Source organism: Cricetulus griseus, chromosome 10 (assembly GCF_003668045.3).
Source record: "Cricetulus griseus strain 17A/GY chromosome 10, alternate assembly CriGri-PICRH-1.0, whole genome shotgun sequence".
In the NCBI taxonomy this organism is placed as follows: Eukaryota; Metazoa; Chordata; class Mammalia; order Rodentia; family Cricetidae; genus Cricetulus; species Cricetulus griseus.
The window spans coordinates 19,896,604-19,913,441 of NC_048603.1; the positions used below are offsets into that span (position 1 = coordinate 19,896,604).

Genomic DNA, 16,838 nt, shown 5'->3' on the forward strand with positions numbered 1-16,838 from the left:
TAGCCCCCCCTCCTGAGACTTTCATTTTACAGCCTTTGTTTGACTGAAAACATTGGTGGGATTTTATGCCACTAAACTCTGAAACCACGATCCCCAAATACAAATCCTGGCTTGACTGCTTTCTGGCTATGTAATCTTGGAAATTCACAGATACCTCATTTTTTTTTTTTGGTTTCTTCATCTGTGAAATGGGACTGAAGACATTGTAAGGATTGAAGGACTTGACTCTGCAGTGTTCAGATAACTGACATAGCCAGAGGTGTGTCTCCTAGGGGACTCCAAGTCATTTCAAATTGACAATGATCATCAATCATTCATTGCAAACAAAAACCACTGATACATTCCCTTATGGATGGTAGTCTGGAAGTTTCTAAGTGTTTGCTTTTACAAGACTCATGACAGCATTTGTGCCTACTGCATAGCATGGGTTTTAGATTGACTCAGACTAAACCATAAGCACTCATAGTACTGAGGCTATATACTTATGAACCTCCATTCTCAGGAGACTGGAGACATACAGAAGTCAGACGTATAAAAGTCACTCAACAAAAATCTGTAGACTAAGTAAATACATTTAGTGAAAATAGCCCTTGAAAGAAGGTATAGGAACTGCTGGGCAGACCCACAGGATGACAAGAAAACTCTCTCCCAGGTATGGGGGTGATGCTGCAGAATAAAATCCCCCTGTTGTTTCAGGCAGGTTCTTATTCCTTTGTGCACTGAAAAGTCAGGGCATTTTGCCTTAACTGAGTATTAGTGAATCTTGTGGTGGAAAGGAACACTAGCCATTTGGATGTATGTGTACTGGGGCCCTGTCACATGACTGCACCTTCACAGAGCAGTGCATGGATCAGCTGGCACCATCAACAAGGCCTCACAAGGATTCACAGGTCAGTCTGATAAAGTCTGAAGTAGAAACGTGGGCTTGTGGGCCTTTTCATCCCATTACATCTTTCCACTGTCATAGTTGTCACCTCATGCTGGGATGTGGTGCCTGAATCTTTAGAAACTACACTTGTGGTTAGGGCAACACAAGGGAACACAGGTGGTTCTAAAGGACCTTTGCAGATGACCCGATCTTTACCATCTATTGGCCAGTCCACATCTCATCATTGGGGCTATACTGAGCCTACACAGACACGTTTCCTAGCCTACAGTATGCAGTCTATGTTACAGATGGATTTCAAATGGTCAGCAAACAACTTTTTACTGTGAGTAACCCATACAAGAATCATCATCTGAGAGTCACATTTACCTAGGCATCCTTTATTTTTCTACATTTTTCATATAACATATTATTATCATACTTCTCTCTCAACTACTCTGATCCTTCTCACCTCCTTATCTACTCAAGTTCATAGTCTATCAAACAACAACAAAATCTCCCAAAGACAAAAAACAAACTATAACAACAACAAACACATATAATGGAACATGGAGTCTGTTTTTGTGTTGGAGTATGAGACCAGTCCTGGAGTGTGGTTCATATACCCAGTGTCACTCCATTGGAGAAAATGGATTTTCTTTCTCCCAGCAGTTATCAATTGCAAATAGCTCTTTGTGCCCATTTCCTCTTCTCAGTGCTGGGATTTTCTCTGGTTTGAACCTGGTCAGGTCTTGTGCATGCTGTCACAGTCTCTATGGGTTTGTATGTCCATCTGTCTTGTGTCCGGAAAATGCTGTTTTCTTGGAGTCATCCACTCTCTGGTTCTTACAACCTTCCTACTGCCTCTTCCATATAGATAGCTGAGTGCTCCAAGGTTTGTCACTATCTTCATGTTGTCTAATTCTGGGTTAATCCCCATATATTGCAATAAGAAGACTGAGTAATGCTCTAATCTATGGGCATAGCAATATATCATCAAGAGTAATTTTATTCCTATTTCTTTAGCAGAATAATAGCAGTAGACTTTCCCTTAGGCCCACGAGCTATCCAGTCACAGGTTCTTGGCCTCATTAACAGTATCCTGCATGGATTCCATCCAATGGAGTGGGCCTTAAATCCAAGCAGAAAGTGGTCAGTTACTGCCTAATGTTTGACCCACTATTGCATCAGGTATGATTTGCAAGCAGGTCATTATTGTAGCTAATGGGGTCCATAGGTGTGTGAGATTGATGATAGATTTTCTTTTACAGTAGCATTGATAGTATACTCCAGTATATGAAAGCTTGCCAATAAGGGTAAGACTTGTAGTTCATGTACCTTCTCTATTTCTTCATGTTCAGTGATATAAGTGAATGGTATCTTCAGTAATAGAGCTCAAGTACCAGATTGGGTATGGGAGATTGGCAATAGCCTGGAATGTTGCGGGGTGTCTATGGGACTTTTGGCTAATGACTCAATTCATTACTGACGGGTACTGGAGGTTTTACATGTTATATGATGCCTAGGTATGGCATTGCATCTCCATTAGATTCTAATTCCATTTAAAGCACACACACACACACACACACACACACACACACACACACACTCTCTCTCTCTCTCTCTCTCTCTCTCTCTCTCTCTCTCTCTCTCTCTCACACACGGAAACTTTTACAGTAGTAGGTTTCCATATGGCTCTTCCAAGGCCGTTAGTGTTAGTTGTCCTTCCCAAACTCTCTCCTTTACCCTTACCTCCCATCCCCCACCCTGTTTACTCTTCTTATTCTAGTTTCCCCTTCTCATTTTTCATATTTCACTGTGTACTTATTCCCTGCTGAGTCAGACAGTTCTCATTAGTTCCCTCTTAAGCATTTTCTCAGATGCAACCATCAATCTTGTTACCTCTCAATATCCCTTTATTCAGTGTTATCCTTCAATAGCAACTACTTTGAGCCTGGGGTGTAAATAGCAACTTATTAGGAACAGGGTGCACATTAGGGGAAGAGTGTCTGAATCTGCCCTACCTTTGAGGGGCTAGTGAGTGCATGAAGAAAGCAAGATCACGCTGAGCTAGAAAGCCAGAAGCAATCCAGAGGGTTCTTGATCTGGTCTTTGTCCACATGGGGTTTATGATATATGAATCACAGAATAAATGATGTCAACAGTCCCGCTGTTCATAGCAAGAAGACAAAGCCTGGCAAAGGGTTTAAATAGATATTTCTACTAAAAAGACATAAAAGTAAACACCAAAGCACACATGGATAGATACTTAATAAAATTAGCAATCAGGGAAACGTGAATCAAAACCACAGTAAAATTCCATTGCATACCAACCAATATGGCTACAACCAACAGAACAAACGTGAACGAGAATATAGAAGCTGTAACCATCACACATTGTTGATAGGAATGTAAAATCAGAAGAGAGGTTGGCAATTCTTTTGATAAATATTGATTAATATGACCCAGTGTTTCTACTCTTAGATATATACCCAAAATATTTTAAAACAATTTTAACAAAATTTATGCATGAATATTCATAGTAGGAATATAATAAGGATATTCTTCCTTTTCTTCTTCTTTCTTTGTTTTACTTTTATTTGTTTGTCCAGACAGGTTTTTTTTTTTCTGTGTGACAGTCCTGGTTATCCTGGAACTCACTTTGTAGACCAGGATGACCTCAAACTCACAGAGATCTGCCTGCCTCTTCCTCCCAAGTGCTGGGATTAGAGGCCTGCACCACTACCACCTGGCTAGGAATATTCTCAAGTAAAATTCATGACTGTTCATGACATTCCCCTCTGTTCCGACTGACAAATGGATAAACATTTTCAGTATATGTATGTTATAGAATATTACTCAGCTATAAACAGGAATGTAATACTGGTTTGATGTCAAAGAAAGTTGAAGCAAGCTGATTGAGAGAACATAGACATGAACTATCCCAAGATCTATGGTTTCATTTGCATAAAACATCCTGAATTTTGCAATTCTGTAGAGATAGAAAGTAGATTAGTGAAAATGAAAGGATTATGGGAGGGAAACATTGGGCTGACTACTCCTAGGACTTACTAACAATTAGGCAAGAATTAAAATTTTTCTAGATGAGAGAGCAGTGGTAGTTCATATGTTAAAAACTTCTGAGCTCTATGCTTCAAAAGGATGGAGAGATGACTCATTGGGTAAGGTTGCTTGATGCAGAAGCCTGAGGACCTGAGTTCAGAACCCCCAAAACTTATGCAAGAAACCATGCTCAGCCATATAAGTCTTCAAGTCCAGTGCTCGGTGGAATAGGGCATGTAGAGACAAGGAGGTTGTTGAGTGCCAGGGTATCTCAAAAGCAGTGAACCCCAGATTCAGTGAGAGACTGTGTCTCAAAGAGATATGGTGAAGAGCTAAAAAGATGGACAACCAACATTCTCCTGGAGCCTCTCCACATGCATATAAATACATGCACCCACACATATACACGCATGTACACTCATCCACAACACACACACAAATAAAAAGTAAAAGGATGACTTTACAGTATGTGAAGTACTGCTGAATAATAACAGCATGGCAGACGCTGCTTTGCTAAGGCTTTGAGAATTCTGAATGATATGACGTCTTCATGTTTCAAGTAACTTTGAGATCCATGCTATGGGCCAACTTTAAAAATGCTAATTAATATTTTAAAAGAGAAAAATTCTACTCTGTTACCACTACTGTTGTTTTTAGAGACCGTTTTTGGACGAAGTTCTTTGTGCTAATGAAGCTTAGCTTTATGAAACACTTAGTATTATTCATCAATTCATTCCAAAACTGTTGACAGCATGTTTGCTGAACATCAGAGACCACACTTGGTGGTGGGTTGGAAACACTGCTACAGCCTGCTGAGCTCAGTGGTGGGACCTGTCACTGGCACACAGAAGTGTTGGTATGTTATGGACTCAGAGAAATGGATGAAATAATATGGTCCTTTTCTCACAGAGGGTACCATTTTCTAGGGAGGTAATCTGTTAAATAAACCTACACAAAAATCTGTAAACGTGTGCTGGAGGGTAAGAATTGGAATAGTAAAGTATACTCACGTGGCAAAACCAGGAAAAGATGCTCAGGCATGCTTTTTTTCTTGCTTCACTTTGAACGGGTGAAATCTTCACAGAGATATTCTCACCCAGATCTGAAAAACACCAGAGAAGGTAAAAAGAAATGAGCCAAGTGCCAAGTGTCAGAAAAGGAACTGGAGAGACAGACAGGAGCCGTTTGCACTGACTCACATAGGTGTGTCTTTGTCCTGTTCTGCCTGCTGGGAGTCTCTCAGAGTGAGAAGACAATCTGGTGGGAACAGTTGGCCAAGATAGTTGGTTGTCTGGACTTGTCACAATTTATGTTACTGTCCCACAGAAGCCAGGAGACCTGTCTAATAGCCATCTTGGATCTCCCATTGCCAATTTCAGCAAGCAATGTTTCCTCTGGGTGTATAAAAGGAAGGGAGAGAAGAAGGTTGCACAGTGCTTTCGATGTGTTAGCTACCACGTCAGGCTTTGTGCTTCTCTCAGGTGCACTGAGGGGAACTCCTATGGTGGCCACACAGAACAGGATGGGCTGGGCCTCAGAGCCCCAGAGTTAACTTTATTTCCCAGAGATGAAACTTTAGCTTAGAGTTGCTTCCTAAGCACAAACACAAGCTAAGAGTTGCAAGAGGGAGCTATGGCCACATCTGCTAGGAAAACACTGACTTCAGTATTGTATAAGCATGGAGAGATCTTCCCACATTCTTTCAGTGCAACTAACTATCTGAGGCTGAATTAAGAAGCTTAAGTAGATGGGTCTTGCTCATGTTTACAGAAGGTTAAATGAACTTTCTACCTGGTTGCCTTTGTAGGCTGATAAAATTCAACAAGTTAACTGGTTGATCCTATGAAAACAAAGGGCAAATAACTGAGCCAAGGGGTTGACAGACTATGGAGCTTGGATCCATCCAACCCATGGTGCATTTGTGCAGTGTTGGATGCCACCGTTAATGTATGTAATCCCTTTCACTAGCCATTGGTTACTCTGATGAAAATGAGTGGCTGTGATATACTACGCCTTTTAGAGGGAAGTTTTGCTTACCCTTAGCCTCGAAACTTGATGTACTTAATTCTATCTACCCCAGATATATTCATTCATTCATTCATTCATTCATTCATTCATTCATTCATGCATTCATATTAATTGTAATTCATTTACTCATGCGAATTGAGAGTATGCTGTGAAATGTGCCAGGAGCTTGGAGAGAGATCCAGAAGCCCTAGTTTTTGTCAGCACATAGCTGTATGTTTAGGGGGCAGACACAGGTGGAAATCACTATGAAAAGAGCAAGCAGAGCAGGTGGCTAGACCTGGTGGATTGGGAGTGGTTTTCCAGCTACCATGAACTAGTGTCCTCAATGGCCCGTGAGTAGAAGGGCTGGTCACAGACTGTGGTGGTTACAGGAGGTAGTAGAAACTTTAAGGGGTGGAGCCTAGTGGGAGAAAGGTAGATTTGGGGTATCGTGCCTTTTGAAGAGGATTTCTGGCAGCTGTGAGATGAGCAGCTTCCTGAGAAACATGTTTCTCCACACCATGCTGCCTAACAGGCCCAAAAGAAATGACCCAGCTGACCATGGACTGACTCCTTCTAAACTGTGAGCCCAAACCCTTTTCTCTTTCAAGGTTAATTACCTCAGGTACCTTGTTATAGTCATGGAAAAGCAATCAACACACAGAATGTTATGATCTCTAGCTGAGCTTACTCAAAGATAAGTTTTGTGACATCTTCTCCAAGCGAAGCCACCTGGGTGCTCTTCTACAAGGCTCACCACATGCCCTTCCCTTTCCAGATGAGAGGAGGTTTTAACAAGCTTCTTGAGTGATTTGTTCTCAAACAGCATATAAGAAGTTTTGACTTAGGTGAAGTGTGTGCCAGTTACCTTTATGGGTGTCCCTATAAACTAATTCACCCAACTATTTTTACACCACAGCACCGAGTTAGTGCCTGAATCTGCTTCCAACGGCTCTTCTCTCTTGAAGGGCCTGGCAGGTCAAAGTGAGGGGGACTGATGTTGTGTTTGGAGGGCTCAGGATGTAAACTTAGCAAGTAAAGGATGCAATCAGGGTGTTGTGTATGGGTCAAAGTCATCACACAATCTCAAGTTTGAACAGAATAAACAATAATCTACTATCAAGGTTACTGACCAACGTCAGGGCCTAACATAGGTGACAGAATAAAAATGAGCCTTTACGTTCAATACAGGCTAACACTGACACAAACTGAGACATAATGAACTAATTCTAGCCCTTCAGAGGCTTTGCAATGATCTTGGATAATATGAAGTAAGAAGTGATGATGCTTTAGATAAGAGTTGGGTAGATCAGGGAGTGAGTTTGATTATGCAGGTAGGATGTCTGAGTTGGTCCTCAGCAAGACTAACCCAGACCAAACATGGCCTCTGCCTCGGGGAAGGTCCCACCAGACTCCTGCCAAGCAACTCTTCCTGTTTCTTTAAAACGCCAATGCCTGTTGTGGCAAGTTGGAAAGACTGATGGCTCCTCTCTGAATCTTTGGAAACTGGCCATGACTCTTGGTCCTGGAAGGGTTTGAGATGAAACTCTGTATAAGAAAAGCCAGACCTCCCACCCTCTTCCAGAAACTGTGCATCTGCTCTCTTCTTTTCTATTGTCATTCTTTACCAGGGTCATCATTTCCTTATGATTTCTCAACCTCCCTAAAGACAAGACTCACCCAGAGTCCTTGCAATAACTAGCAAGCCAGCAGCCTGTGGGTCCCCAGATGAGACCTCCTAGTAACCTGAAGGTTTGAAAGGCACTTTATCAGGGAACCTGGGGAACACTGGTCCCCAGAGTTTAGGACTATGGGTGCCTTAAACCAGATCCCTGGGTCACAGTTACATTGCAGTCCATTTCCACTCTACAATCCCACAGGAGTTTCAGACCAAACAAACACTAGTTTCTTTCTCTGCAGAATAGGGGTGAGTGTAATGCCTCCCATTCAAGTTCTTTTTGAAAATAAAGTGAGGCATGAGAACCGATTACCTGGCAGAGTGTGAGGCACAGAGTAACCCTCACTGAAATATAATTTAGCTTTTAGATTCTCCTAATGAGTTAGGAATAACTGAACATTAACAGTGCTAACTGCTGTGCGCTGAGAAAGGAATGAAATGCAGGTTTTCTCATCCTTGCCCTGTGGTCTAAAGTAAGCCTTCATTTAACTATCCTTGCCCAATGTCCTCTGGCTTCACTCAACACTGCAGTCTCATTTCCTGCCTGTTCTTTTCTAAAATGTCTTAATAGTTTTTAATGCACATACTCACAGAGCCTGCTCACCCTATTTGCAATCCATTTGCAGGAAGCTGCTTCTGCTTGGAATATCTGCATCTCCTTCCACTCACCTAACAAACATTGGGTAGCTCCTAGTGAGGTAATAACACAAAGCTTGGCTCTCTCATTCTCCAGTGTGAGGGTACTGAGCCTATCCTCCTTTTGTTTGTGTGACACAACCGACAGTCTCAGGGACAGAAAAAAAAAGGGGGGGGAGGATACTCTTGAAGTAAAGTATACTTCCAAAACAGACAGATGCATGAACCTGGAAGACCAAGGGTGGAGCCAGTGTCTGAAGCCTCACTTGCCTGACTGGTCATTTGCACTTTGTTTAAGAAATGGAAACATCCTTCGTGGGGCTCCTAAGCAGGGAAGATACCTAGCTGGGAAGCCTCCTCCAAGGGTATATGATATCTAAGAAAAACTGTTGAAATCTTGTTAGAGGTGTCCAGATGAGTTTTACCCAGACAATTCCAGTAAAAGCATGTCTGCAGCTAAGTCAAATGTGCCAACAGCTTGTGAGGGGAGAAGAGAATAAAGAGAAAGAGGGCTACAGGAATTATAGGGGGTATGAAGACTAACCCATGGGGGTGCTATGGACAAGTGGAAAGTGGCAGAATTGGTAAAGGAGTTTTGGCAGTATGAATGGGGCCAAGGCACACTTTCTGGTTTGTCACAGACTTGGTTCAGGGGACAATCTTGAGACATGAATTAGCAAAGGTGCAAGCCAGGCTGGAGTTTGGGTTCAGTGTTCACCGGAGTCTTTTGTGCTGCATCGGAATTGACAGAGCAAACTGAAAATTCTTCCCTGTATTCTTTGTAGGTCTGGAGCTGAGAACAGACGCAGGGGTTCCACTGAGCTTCCTCCTGGGGCAGGAGCAGGAACTATGGGGTGGTTATGTGAGCATATGTACACAGGGAAGAGTACCCAAAGCAGGGATGTACTGGCATTGACTGCCCCAGTGGAAGGCAGGGATCTAAGCTTTGCATCAGTTGCGTAATGATGGGACTGGGACTGTCACTTCCTACCGCATGTCACTTCTGACACTTGTCCCATCCCGAGGGTCCTTGTTAACAACGTACTGTAATATGACATTAGTTCTGTGTAAATAATACTCCAACTCTGCGTAAACATCTCCCAAGAATAAGATCCATTCCTCACGCATCCCATATAGCCCTCTTGGCTTGGTTGCTCTTCTTTTACCATAGTGTGCGCCCCTGATGCCAACATGAAATCATATTTACTCCCGAGGAGCAGAAAGGGAGCATAGGACAGAGCAAAGAAGGTTCTGGAAGCAGTATTTGTCAGTTTGGCTCATGTGCCAGACAGCCTGGGTTTAACCCCTAGTACTGAAAAAAGGGAATCCAAATAAACTGACTGGCCAAGCCTGTAGCCAGTGTGGCAGAGTTCTTTCCTCTTTGTGGAGAGGCATTCACAAAGCTCTTTCTGTATGCATGTTTAGAGGCCAGATATTGCAGAGCTCTTCTAGTCTACACTGGAAGAGTTTGAAGTGAGTGACTACCATGGCAAATGGCTCATTTGCATGCCCAAGTGCCTAGTGATATACATGGTACTGAAAACAATGTGCACTGTTCGGATGTGGAAAACTACAAATTACATGCTACCGGAGAACTGCAGAGTCTAGAGCCAAGCGGCCTGATGAACACCAGTCCCTGGTATTCCTACTTACCATTGTCTGGTTCCTATTTTTCTCCTTCTCTTCTCCTTTCTCCCCTCTTCCTACTCCCTCCCTCTTGTAGAACAATGAGATCTGAGGATAGGGATACTTCTCAGTGGTGGAGTGATTGCTTAACATGCACAAGACCCCAAGTCTGATATCTACTACTGATAAAAATGAAGTTCTAAAACCTAAGTGACCCCCTCAAGGTTAGCAAGCAGAAACAGTGCTCCCACTTCCCTTGCTGGAGTCATTTTCAAGGCTGCAATTTGAAGAGCATTAAACAAAGTCATTTGTAAAGCAAAGACCTCTTTGGGAAAACTAATCAAAACAAAACAAATAAAAAAAAACAAACAAAACCTTCAAAAAAGCCACAAAATATCAAACAATTAAGCCTCTTATCAAAACACCCATCTAACTAATATTTATTAATAGAATTTCTGTATGTACCTGGCAGGGTTTGAACTTGACATCCAAAGGTTTGATTGTGGAGGTCAGTGCTGTAACTGGAAATCCTATCTTGTCTGGTTGTTACATTATGGTGGGTGAGAGTATTAAGCACATTTGATGTTTGCTAAAGGTAATCTGTGCCCCAGCAGCAGTTATTATAGAACAATCACAATTTCTCTGGGATTCGGGAAAAAGATAATTCGAGAAGCCACGCTTTCAGTGAGTTCATTAATTGTGTGTCTGTCTCGGGAGCTGACAATCAAAGGAATAAAAAGACAACCTTCTCTCACTACAAAATACCCTTTCTTTCAATTATGCCATTCCTGTTGTTCTCAGAAAAAAAAATCTCTGAGAATAATATATCCTGTGCCGCAGGGGGTGATGGGATGCGGAAGAATGAACTGGGGCTGGCTAACAGCCCTGGTGAGAAAGTCCTGGGGCGGGGAGAAACAGTGAACTCAGGTGACCATGTGACTGGGGTGCCTGGGGTGACCTTCTCATTCTTAAGGTCCTTACATAATGGGAATTAAAACAAAAAACAAAACAAAAAAAACCTTCCTGATGGGGATTTCCAGGCAAAATATGAGTCATTTGTACAAAGGCTTCACACACATTTGTCACCATATGGTCAACACATAGAAGTGAGCATCCAGATCTTGTTGTGATGGCCACTGTGTCTGACCATCCCCATTCTGCGTGCCTGCCAGCCAGCCACATTTTATTTTCTTCTACCTTTCCCTACCCTATAGGGTTGGGCTGGGGGAGGGGTGTGCAGAAAGACAGAAGTCACACTGGCAAGTGTAATATCTCATTATCACAGATAGTTAACAGTGTTTCCCATGCTAAAGTAATGAGTGTCAACTAACTGGTCTTTTGAATCTTGGGGCTGGGAGGGTCTTAAATGATTTCTAGCTTAATCGTCATTCAGCGCACTACTACCCTGCACAACACTAGGACAAGTAGCATGAGCTAGCAGCATTAAGGCTCTTAGTGGCCAAGAAGTTGAGCTGGGCATGGTGGTGTTCTTTTGTAATATCAGCATTAGGGGAGGTTGACGCAGGAAGATTGGGGCTTTCAAGATCAGCATTGCCTACCTGAGGCCTTGCCTTAACTCCCTTCATGCCTTAAAAAGAAAAAAAAAATTGCTGAAGAACCTGGCACATTGGTATTTTCTACCACAAGAAAATTCTTCTGAGTGATGAATGACGGTGCACTGTTCTGTCTCTCCTACCCTTGATCCATGCCCTGTGCTGATGACGTCTGTGTCATGTTTTCAGAAAATATGGGGCTTCCTATCTAGCTATAGGTTTCCTTCCTCAAACAGTAGAGGTTTCATTTTTTTCTCTTAAAGTTTAGTATTTTGAATGCATCTAAAACTAAAGTACCTTTAAAACTTGGTGTCGCTTTATTTCCCTTAATACTCTTGAGTGTTTTGCTAAGACGCAGTACAGCATTGTGATCAACAGGGCGGGATCTGCAAGTTCCTGCCAGGGTACATATTTTAGTTGTGCCACTTACTGCTAGAGCACATGACACCACAAGATACTTAAGCCCCATTAGCATCATCTTCATCAGCAGAATGGAGATGATGAGAATGAAATTCTGGAGAAATCGCCATGAAGATAGACAGGCTATACAAACATCATCATGAGTATGTTGGCTACACAGTGAGTGCTTAACAAATACACATCCCTTTCCTAAAGACCACACACTGGAGACTCATTAGAGGCTGCTGCTGTCTGGATAGGGTTTAAGTGAAGCTTGGAAGCTCACTCCCCAGTGCAATGAAGTTCAAGTATGTTGTAGTCATTAGGGGTACCACCCTTGGGTGGGATTAAGGTATTTCTTATTAAAACCTAAATGAGGCCCCCAAAGACAGTAGGACATTACAGAAGAAGAAAGACTGGCCTCTACCATGGATTCCCACCTCACCATGTTGCATCTTTCAACATTGTGATGACATTTATTATCATGAAGCCCTCACCAGACCTGAACAAAAAGTTGTTGATCGGCTCTTCGATTGCTATACTGGTGAACTAAAGAGACCTCTTTTTTTCCCATTCATTTATTTAGCTCATAAAAGTCATGCACAATTATGATACATAATATAGTATATTCACAATAGCATGGCTAAATTAAATCAATTAACATGTTATATCACACATATTCATCATTTTTGTTCTGAGAACACTTAAAGTATACTACCTCACAACTTTTAAAGTATAGCATATTGTTATCAACCATATTTATCATGCTCTCAGTAGACCTCAAGACATCACAGAGTCCATGCCTCTTGTCCAACTGCTGTTTTATGAGACCTCTTTTTTTTTTTCACTAGTCACTCAGTCCAGATATTTGTTAAAGCAATCATGAACCAATTCATGGGTTTTTATGGATTCCTCTTTTGAGGTTAGAATACTTCATTTTATCAACTGCATCACAGATTTCTGATATTGAAATAAGTCCAGAGAACCTGCATAAGACCAAACTGGACTCCCTTAATATAGGTGACAATGGTGTGACTGGGACAATATACGAGGCCACTGGCAGTGGGTCCAAGATTAACTCTAATGCACAAACAGACTTACTGGAGCCCATATTATATGGAGAGATACCTTGCCCGGCCTAGACACAGGGGTGTGGGGGGTGCAGAGGTGCCTTGTTTCTGCCTCAACTAGATGATGGGACAGACTTAGTAGACTTCCTAGGGGAGGCCTTACTCTCTCTGTGGAGCAGATGGGAGGTGAGGGGAGTGGAAGGAGTGGGAGGAAAGGAGGGAGGGGGAACCGGGATTGGAATGTAAAAAAATAAATTAATAAAAAAAATGAAGAACAACAAAAAAAGAAATAAGCCCAGGAATGTTTACAACATGGATATTGGGATAGCTCTTAAACAAATAAGGAAATTGAATGCTAGTTTAATGAATTTATTGAGGATTTTGTGTTTAGATGGGTATTTAATAGATTCCTTAAAATTAAATTAATAGGTACTAAGGTGGAAAAGTTTTAGTAGTGACTCAAGGTATCTTGCTTATTTGAGGCACTTAATTTTGGTTCCTCCAAAGGAAAAAGTAATCATTGAAGACTGTATTTCATGCCCTACCTAGATCTTCAGCTCACTGATAAATTCTGGTTAGTGTTTAAGGTCATATACCTTAGCATCACTTCATCTTAAGCAGAGCAACTAGATGAGGTAGACTGAATGGGAATGGCTCCAAAGGCTCGTGTATTTGAATGTTTGGTACCCAGGTGGTAGAACCATTAGGGAAGGAGTAGGAGGTACGACCTTACTGGAAGAGTTGTCACCAGAGGACGGACTTTGCTGTTTCAAAAACCCACACCATTCCCAGTTCGTTCTCTCTGCCTCCTAGTCAAAATGTGAGCTCTCAGCTACTCTTCCAATGCCATGCTTGCTTGCCTGCTGTCATGCTCCCTGCTGTGATGGTTTTGCACCTGCCCTCTGAAACTGTAAGCCACCAACTAACCCTTTTGTCTATAAGTTGCCTTGGTCATGGCAGTTTGTCACAGTATTTGAAAGGTAACTAAAATACTGGGGAATTTATACTCCAAGTCCCAGTATGCACTGGTAAATACAGCATTCCAAAGGACTAGTAAAAGGCAGCTGTCAATACATTGGCATTTCAAGTTCCCTTGTATGCCTTCATGCATATAGACAAGACACTGACAGTTTCTATTATACTTCCTTGTTCGTATTTAATTTCTTTTGGTGAGGTGAGAAGACCCAAAGCAGTCTCTGCTTGTGATACACTGTGTGAGACTCTCTGCCAAGCTGAATTAACTTGATGCCCTACTGTCAAGGGTAAAAAGTATCTATCTACCTTACCTATACATAGGAGGCAGAACACTGGAAAGTTTAGGCCCTTTCACAACCAATCCTTGCTATGGATATTATAGTTTTTAAGAGGGTCAATAGGGAGCCGGGTGTTGGTGGCGCATGCCTTTAATTCCAGTACTCGGGAGGCAGAGGCAGGTAGATCTCTGTAAGTTCGAGGCCAGTCTGGTCTACAGAGCAAGTTCCATAATAACCTCCAAAGCAATACAAAGAAACCCTGTCTTGAAAAACCAAAAACCAAACAAACAAACAAACAAAAAAAATGAGGGTCAATAGGACCACTTTGCATATCCCTCTAAGAGAAAGAACACAACAAATACACTGTTTGTGTGTGTAACACCCCTCCAAGCAGAGGCTTTAAAACAACTGTCATTCATTATCTTTCATGATTCTATGGTTTCAATAAATTCAGGCAGTTGGTTCTTCACCATGGAATGCCAGTTGTTGACTGCAGTCATGGAATGGCTCAGCTAGGCCACAACTTACAAGGTATCAGTTGCATACTCAGCAACTAGTGTGGACTGTCCTGGGATTCTCAGCTATGGCTGATGACTGAAGGGCCTTAGTCGTCCTTCGTGTGACTTCTTCATGAGGTCTGGGCTTCCTGCAGGATGGTAGATAAGTTCCAAGGGAACTTTCTGGAAGAGGGCAACTGAAGATGTTTGAATGCGTATCCTAGGAAGCTACACAGCATCAAGAAAGAACATTCTGGGAGCTGGTGACCACTAAGTCCTCCTGTGGAGATTTGTGATGGCAATGGTCTGTTGCCCTAGTTTGGGAGGGATTGTGAGGTTTCTTTACATGGGAACTATATCATGAAGGAGCTGAGAATAGGCTCCTGGGAACCATGGTCATGAAGGTGGGTTCCCAGGAAGGTGAACTAATGTGGGAATTACCATACAGAGTCAGGCAAAAATATAAGTGTATTTATTACAGAGAAGCCTTACTTACAGATCAACCTAGCCAGCTGGCAGGGCAGGAGTAAGTACAGCAAGCCGAGGATGAAAAGGAAGAAGGGAGCTCCATGTGCACACCCCTCACTCTTAAACCTACCCTACAGCACCCTGACCACACCCTCGAAGGCGTGGTCTGGCATACCTATAGCCAGCCCCTAGCAGGTGCGGTTACAGTGTCCCCTGCAGTGAACCTCCTTCCATTCCAGGAGGTGAAAAATGTTTGTTTCTTCTCCCTGTCTGGTATGCTTTGCTCAGCAGAGACAGGAAACCAGCACCTGTTGAAAACTGAATTCAACACATCACGGATGAAGAAGTGAAGGAATCACCAACATTATCAAACTGGCTCTGAAGTTGTTTTTTTTTTTTTATTTTAACAAACATTTGTTTGTTTAAACTCTGCCTCAAGGGTTAAAAAAAAAAGTTGGGGGCAATAATGTTTCACGTTAGTGACTGTTCTTTGTTCATTTGAACTAGGTCTCCTACCTTTCTTACTGCATGGAAATGAGTCCAACTGCTAATTATGGAACTCGCCTGTGTGCCTCCACTTAGAAATAAAAAAAAAAAAGGAAAGAAAAACATGAGTGCATTCTTCTAGGAAATAAGTTTGTGGCCCAACTGGAATAATCGTGCTGAACTTCACAGCATGCTTTTCTGCTTGACGGCCTTCTTTTATTTTGTTTTCATCTCGTTATTCCAGCTTATTTTCTCTTTGTCCCAGTTTTCTGATTTATTTTTATTTTTTGTCTTGCTGTGCTGTGTGTAAGGACTTCCTCAAATTATTTTCAGAATGAGGCAGAGTTTAAACAAACAAATGTGTCTTGAATTCATAAGAGCAAGGCTTGAATTGTCCTAGGCCTTTCCCCTCAACGTTTCCTCTCCATCTTCCTCCAAGTCATCAGTTCACCCACACCTGTCATTCCAAACAAGTCTCCTTGCACACGCGTGTGCACATTGCACATGTATATGTGTGTTTGTGTATGTGGAAGCCAGAGGTCAACCTTGGGTGCCTTTCCACTTTGTTTTAGAGACAGGACTTGCTAGTGGCCTAGAATGCAAACTAGGCTTACTAGCCAGTGATCCCCAGGGATCTGCCTATCTCTGCCTTTCCAGTGCTAAGTCCATGCTCAACCTTTGTCCACATTACTTAGGGAGCTTGAACCAGGTCTATAGGGTATTCTGCAGGTACTTTACTGATGGTGTCATCTTCCCAGCCCACACCATGTGTTCTTATCCCAAGATCTGTCATGATAGATGTAAGGTCCTATGACTATACCAGCAAGAGTTGGCTTTTGACGATATCAGAAAATTCCCATGAGAGCTTTGTGTACTTGTAACCAGAGCTTGTAAGATAAAAGCCAGACCACTAGTAGCTGTAACAAGTTCTTCTCAGATACCAGTGCCTATATATCTACTAAAGAAACAAACAAGAGCTGAGGAATGTGTCTCGGTGCATAAGAGTGCTTCCTGTGCAAGCATGAGGACCCCATCTTGCACAGATAAATTATTGCCCTTGACCTTTCCTCTTGAGTCAGTTTGGACACCCAGAATACAGGAACTCTGGACAGACCCCTCACCACAAAGAAGGCAAACCCCAGGAGGGCCTAGCCTTATCCTGGATCAGAGGTTATCATTTCTTCAGAGGCATCTTATCTATGCCCTCAAGCATCTACATAAAGAGATGGGTATAGCT

General features: G+C 42.3%; 1 protein-coding gene across 4 annotated transcripts in view; it reads right to left on the reverse strand.

The window, feature by feature from the left end:
• The window catches only part of LOC113831991 (KH domain-containing, RNA-binding, signal transduction-associated protein 3), a 579,685-nt gene that overhangs the window by 195,784 nt on the left and 367,063 nt on the right, over positions 1-16,838 (reverse strand). For all 4 annotated transcript variants that reach the window (XM_035449678.1, XM_035449677.1, XM_035449676.1 and 1 more), the window contains one exon: positions 4,939-5,030. In XM_035449678.1, coding sequence (XP_035305569.1) covers positions 4,939-4,969 — 31 coding nt within the window. In that variant the 5' untranslated portion in view covers positions 4,970-5,030. Of the gene's footprint in view, positions 1-4,938; positions 5,031-16,838 lie in introns of those variants that run through there.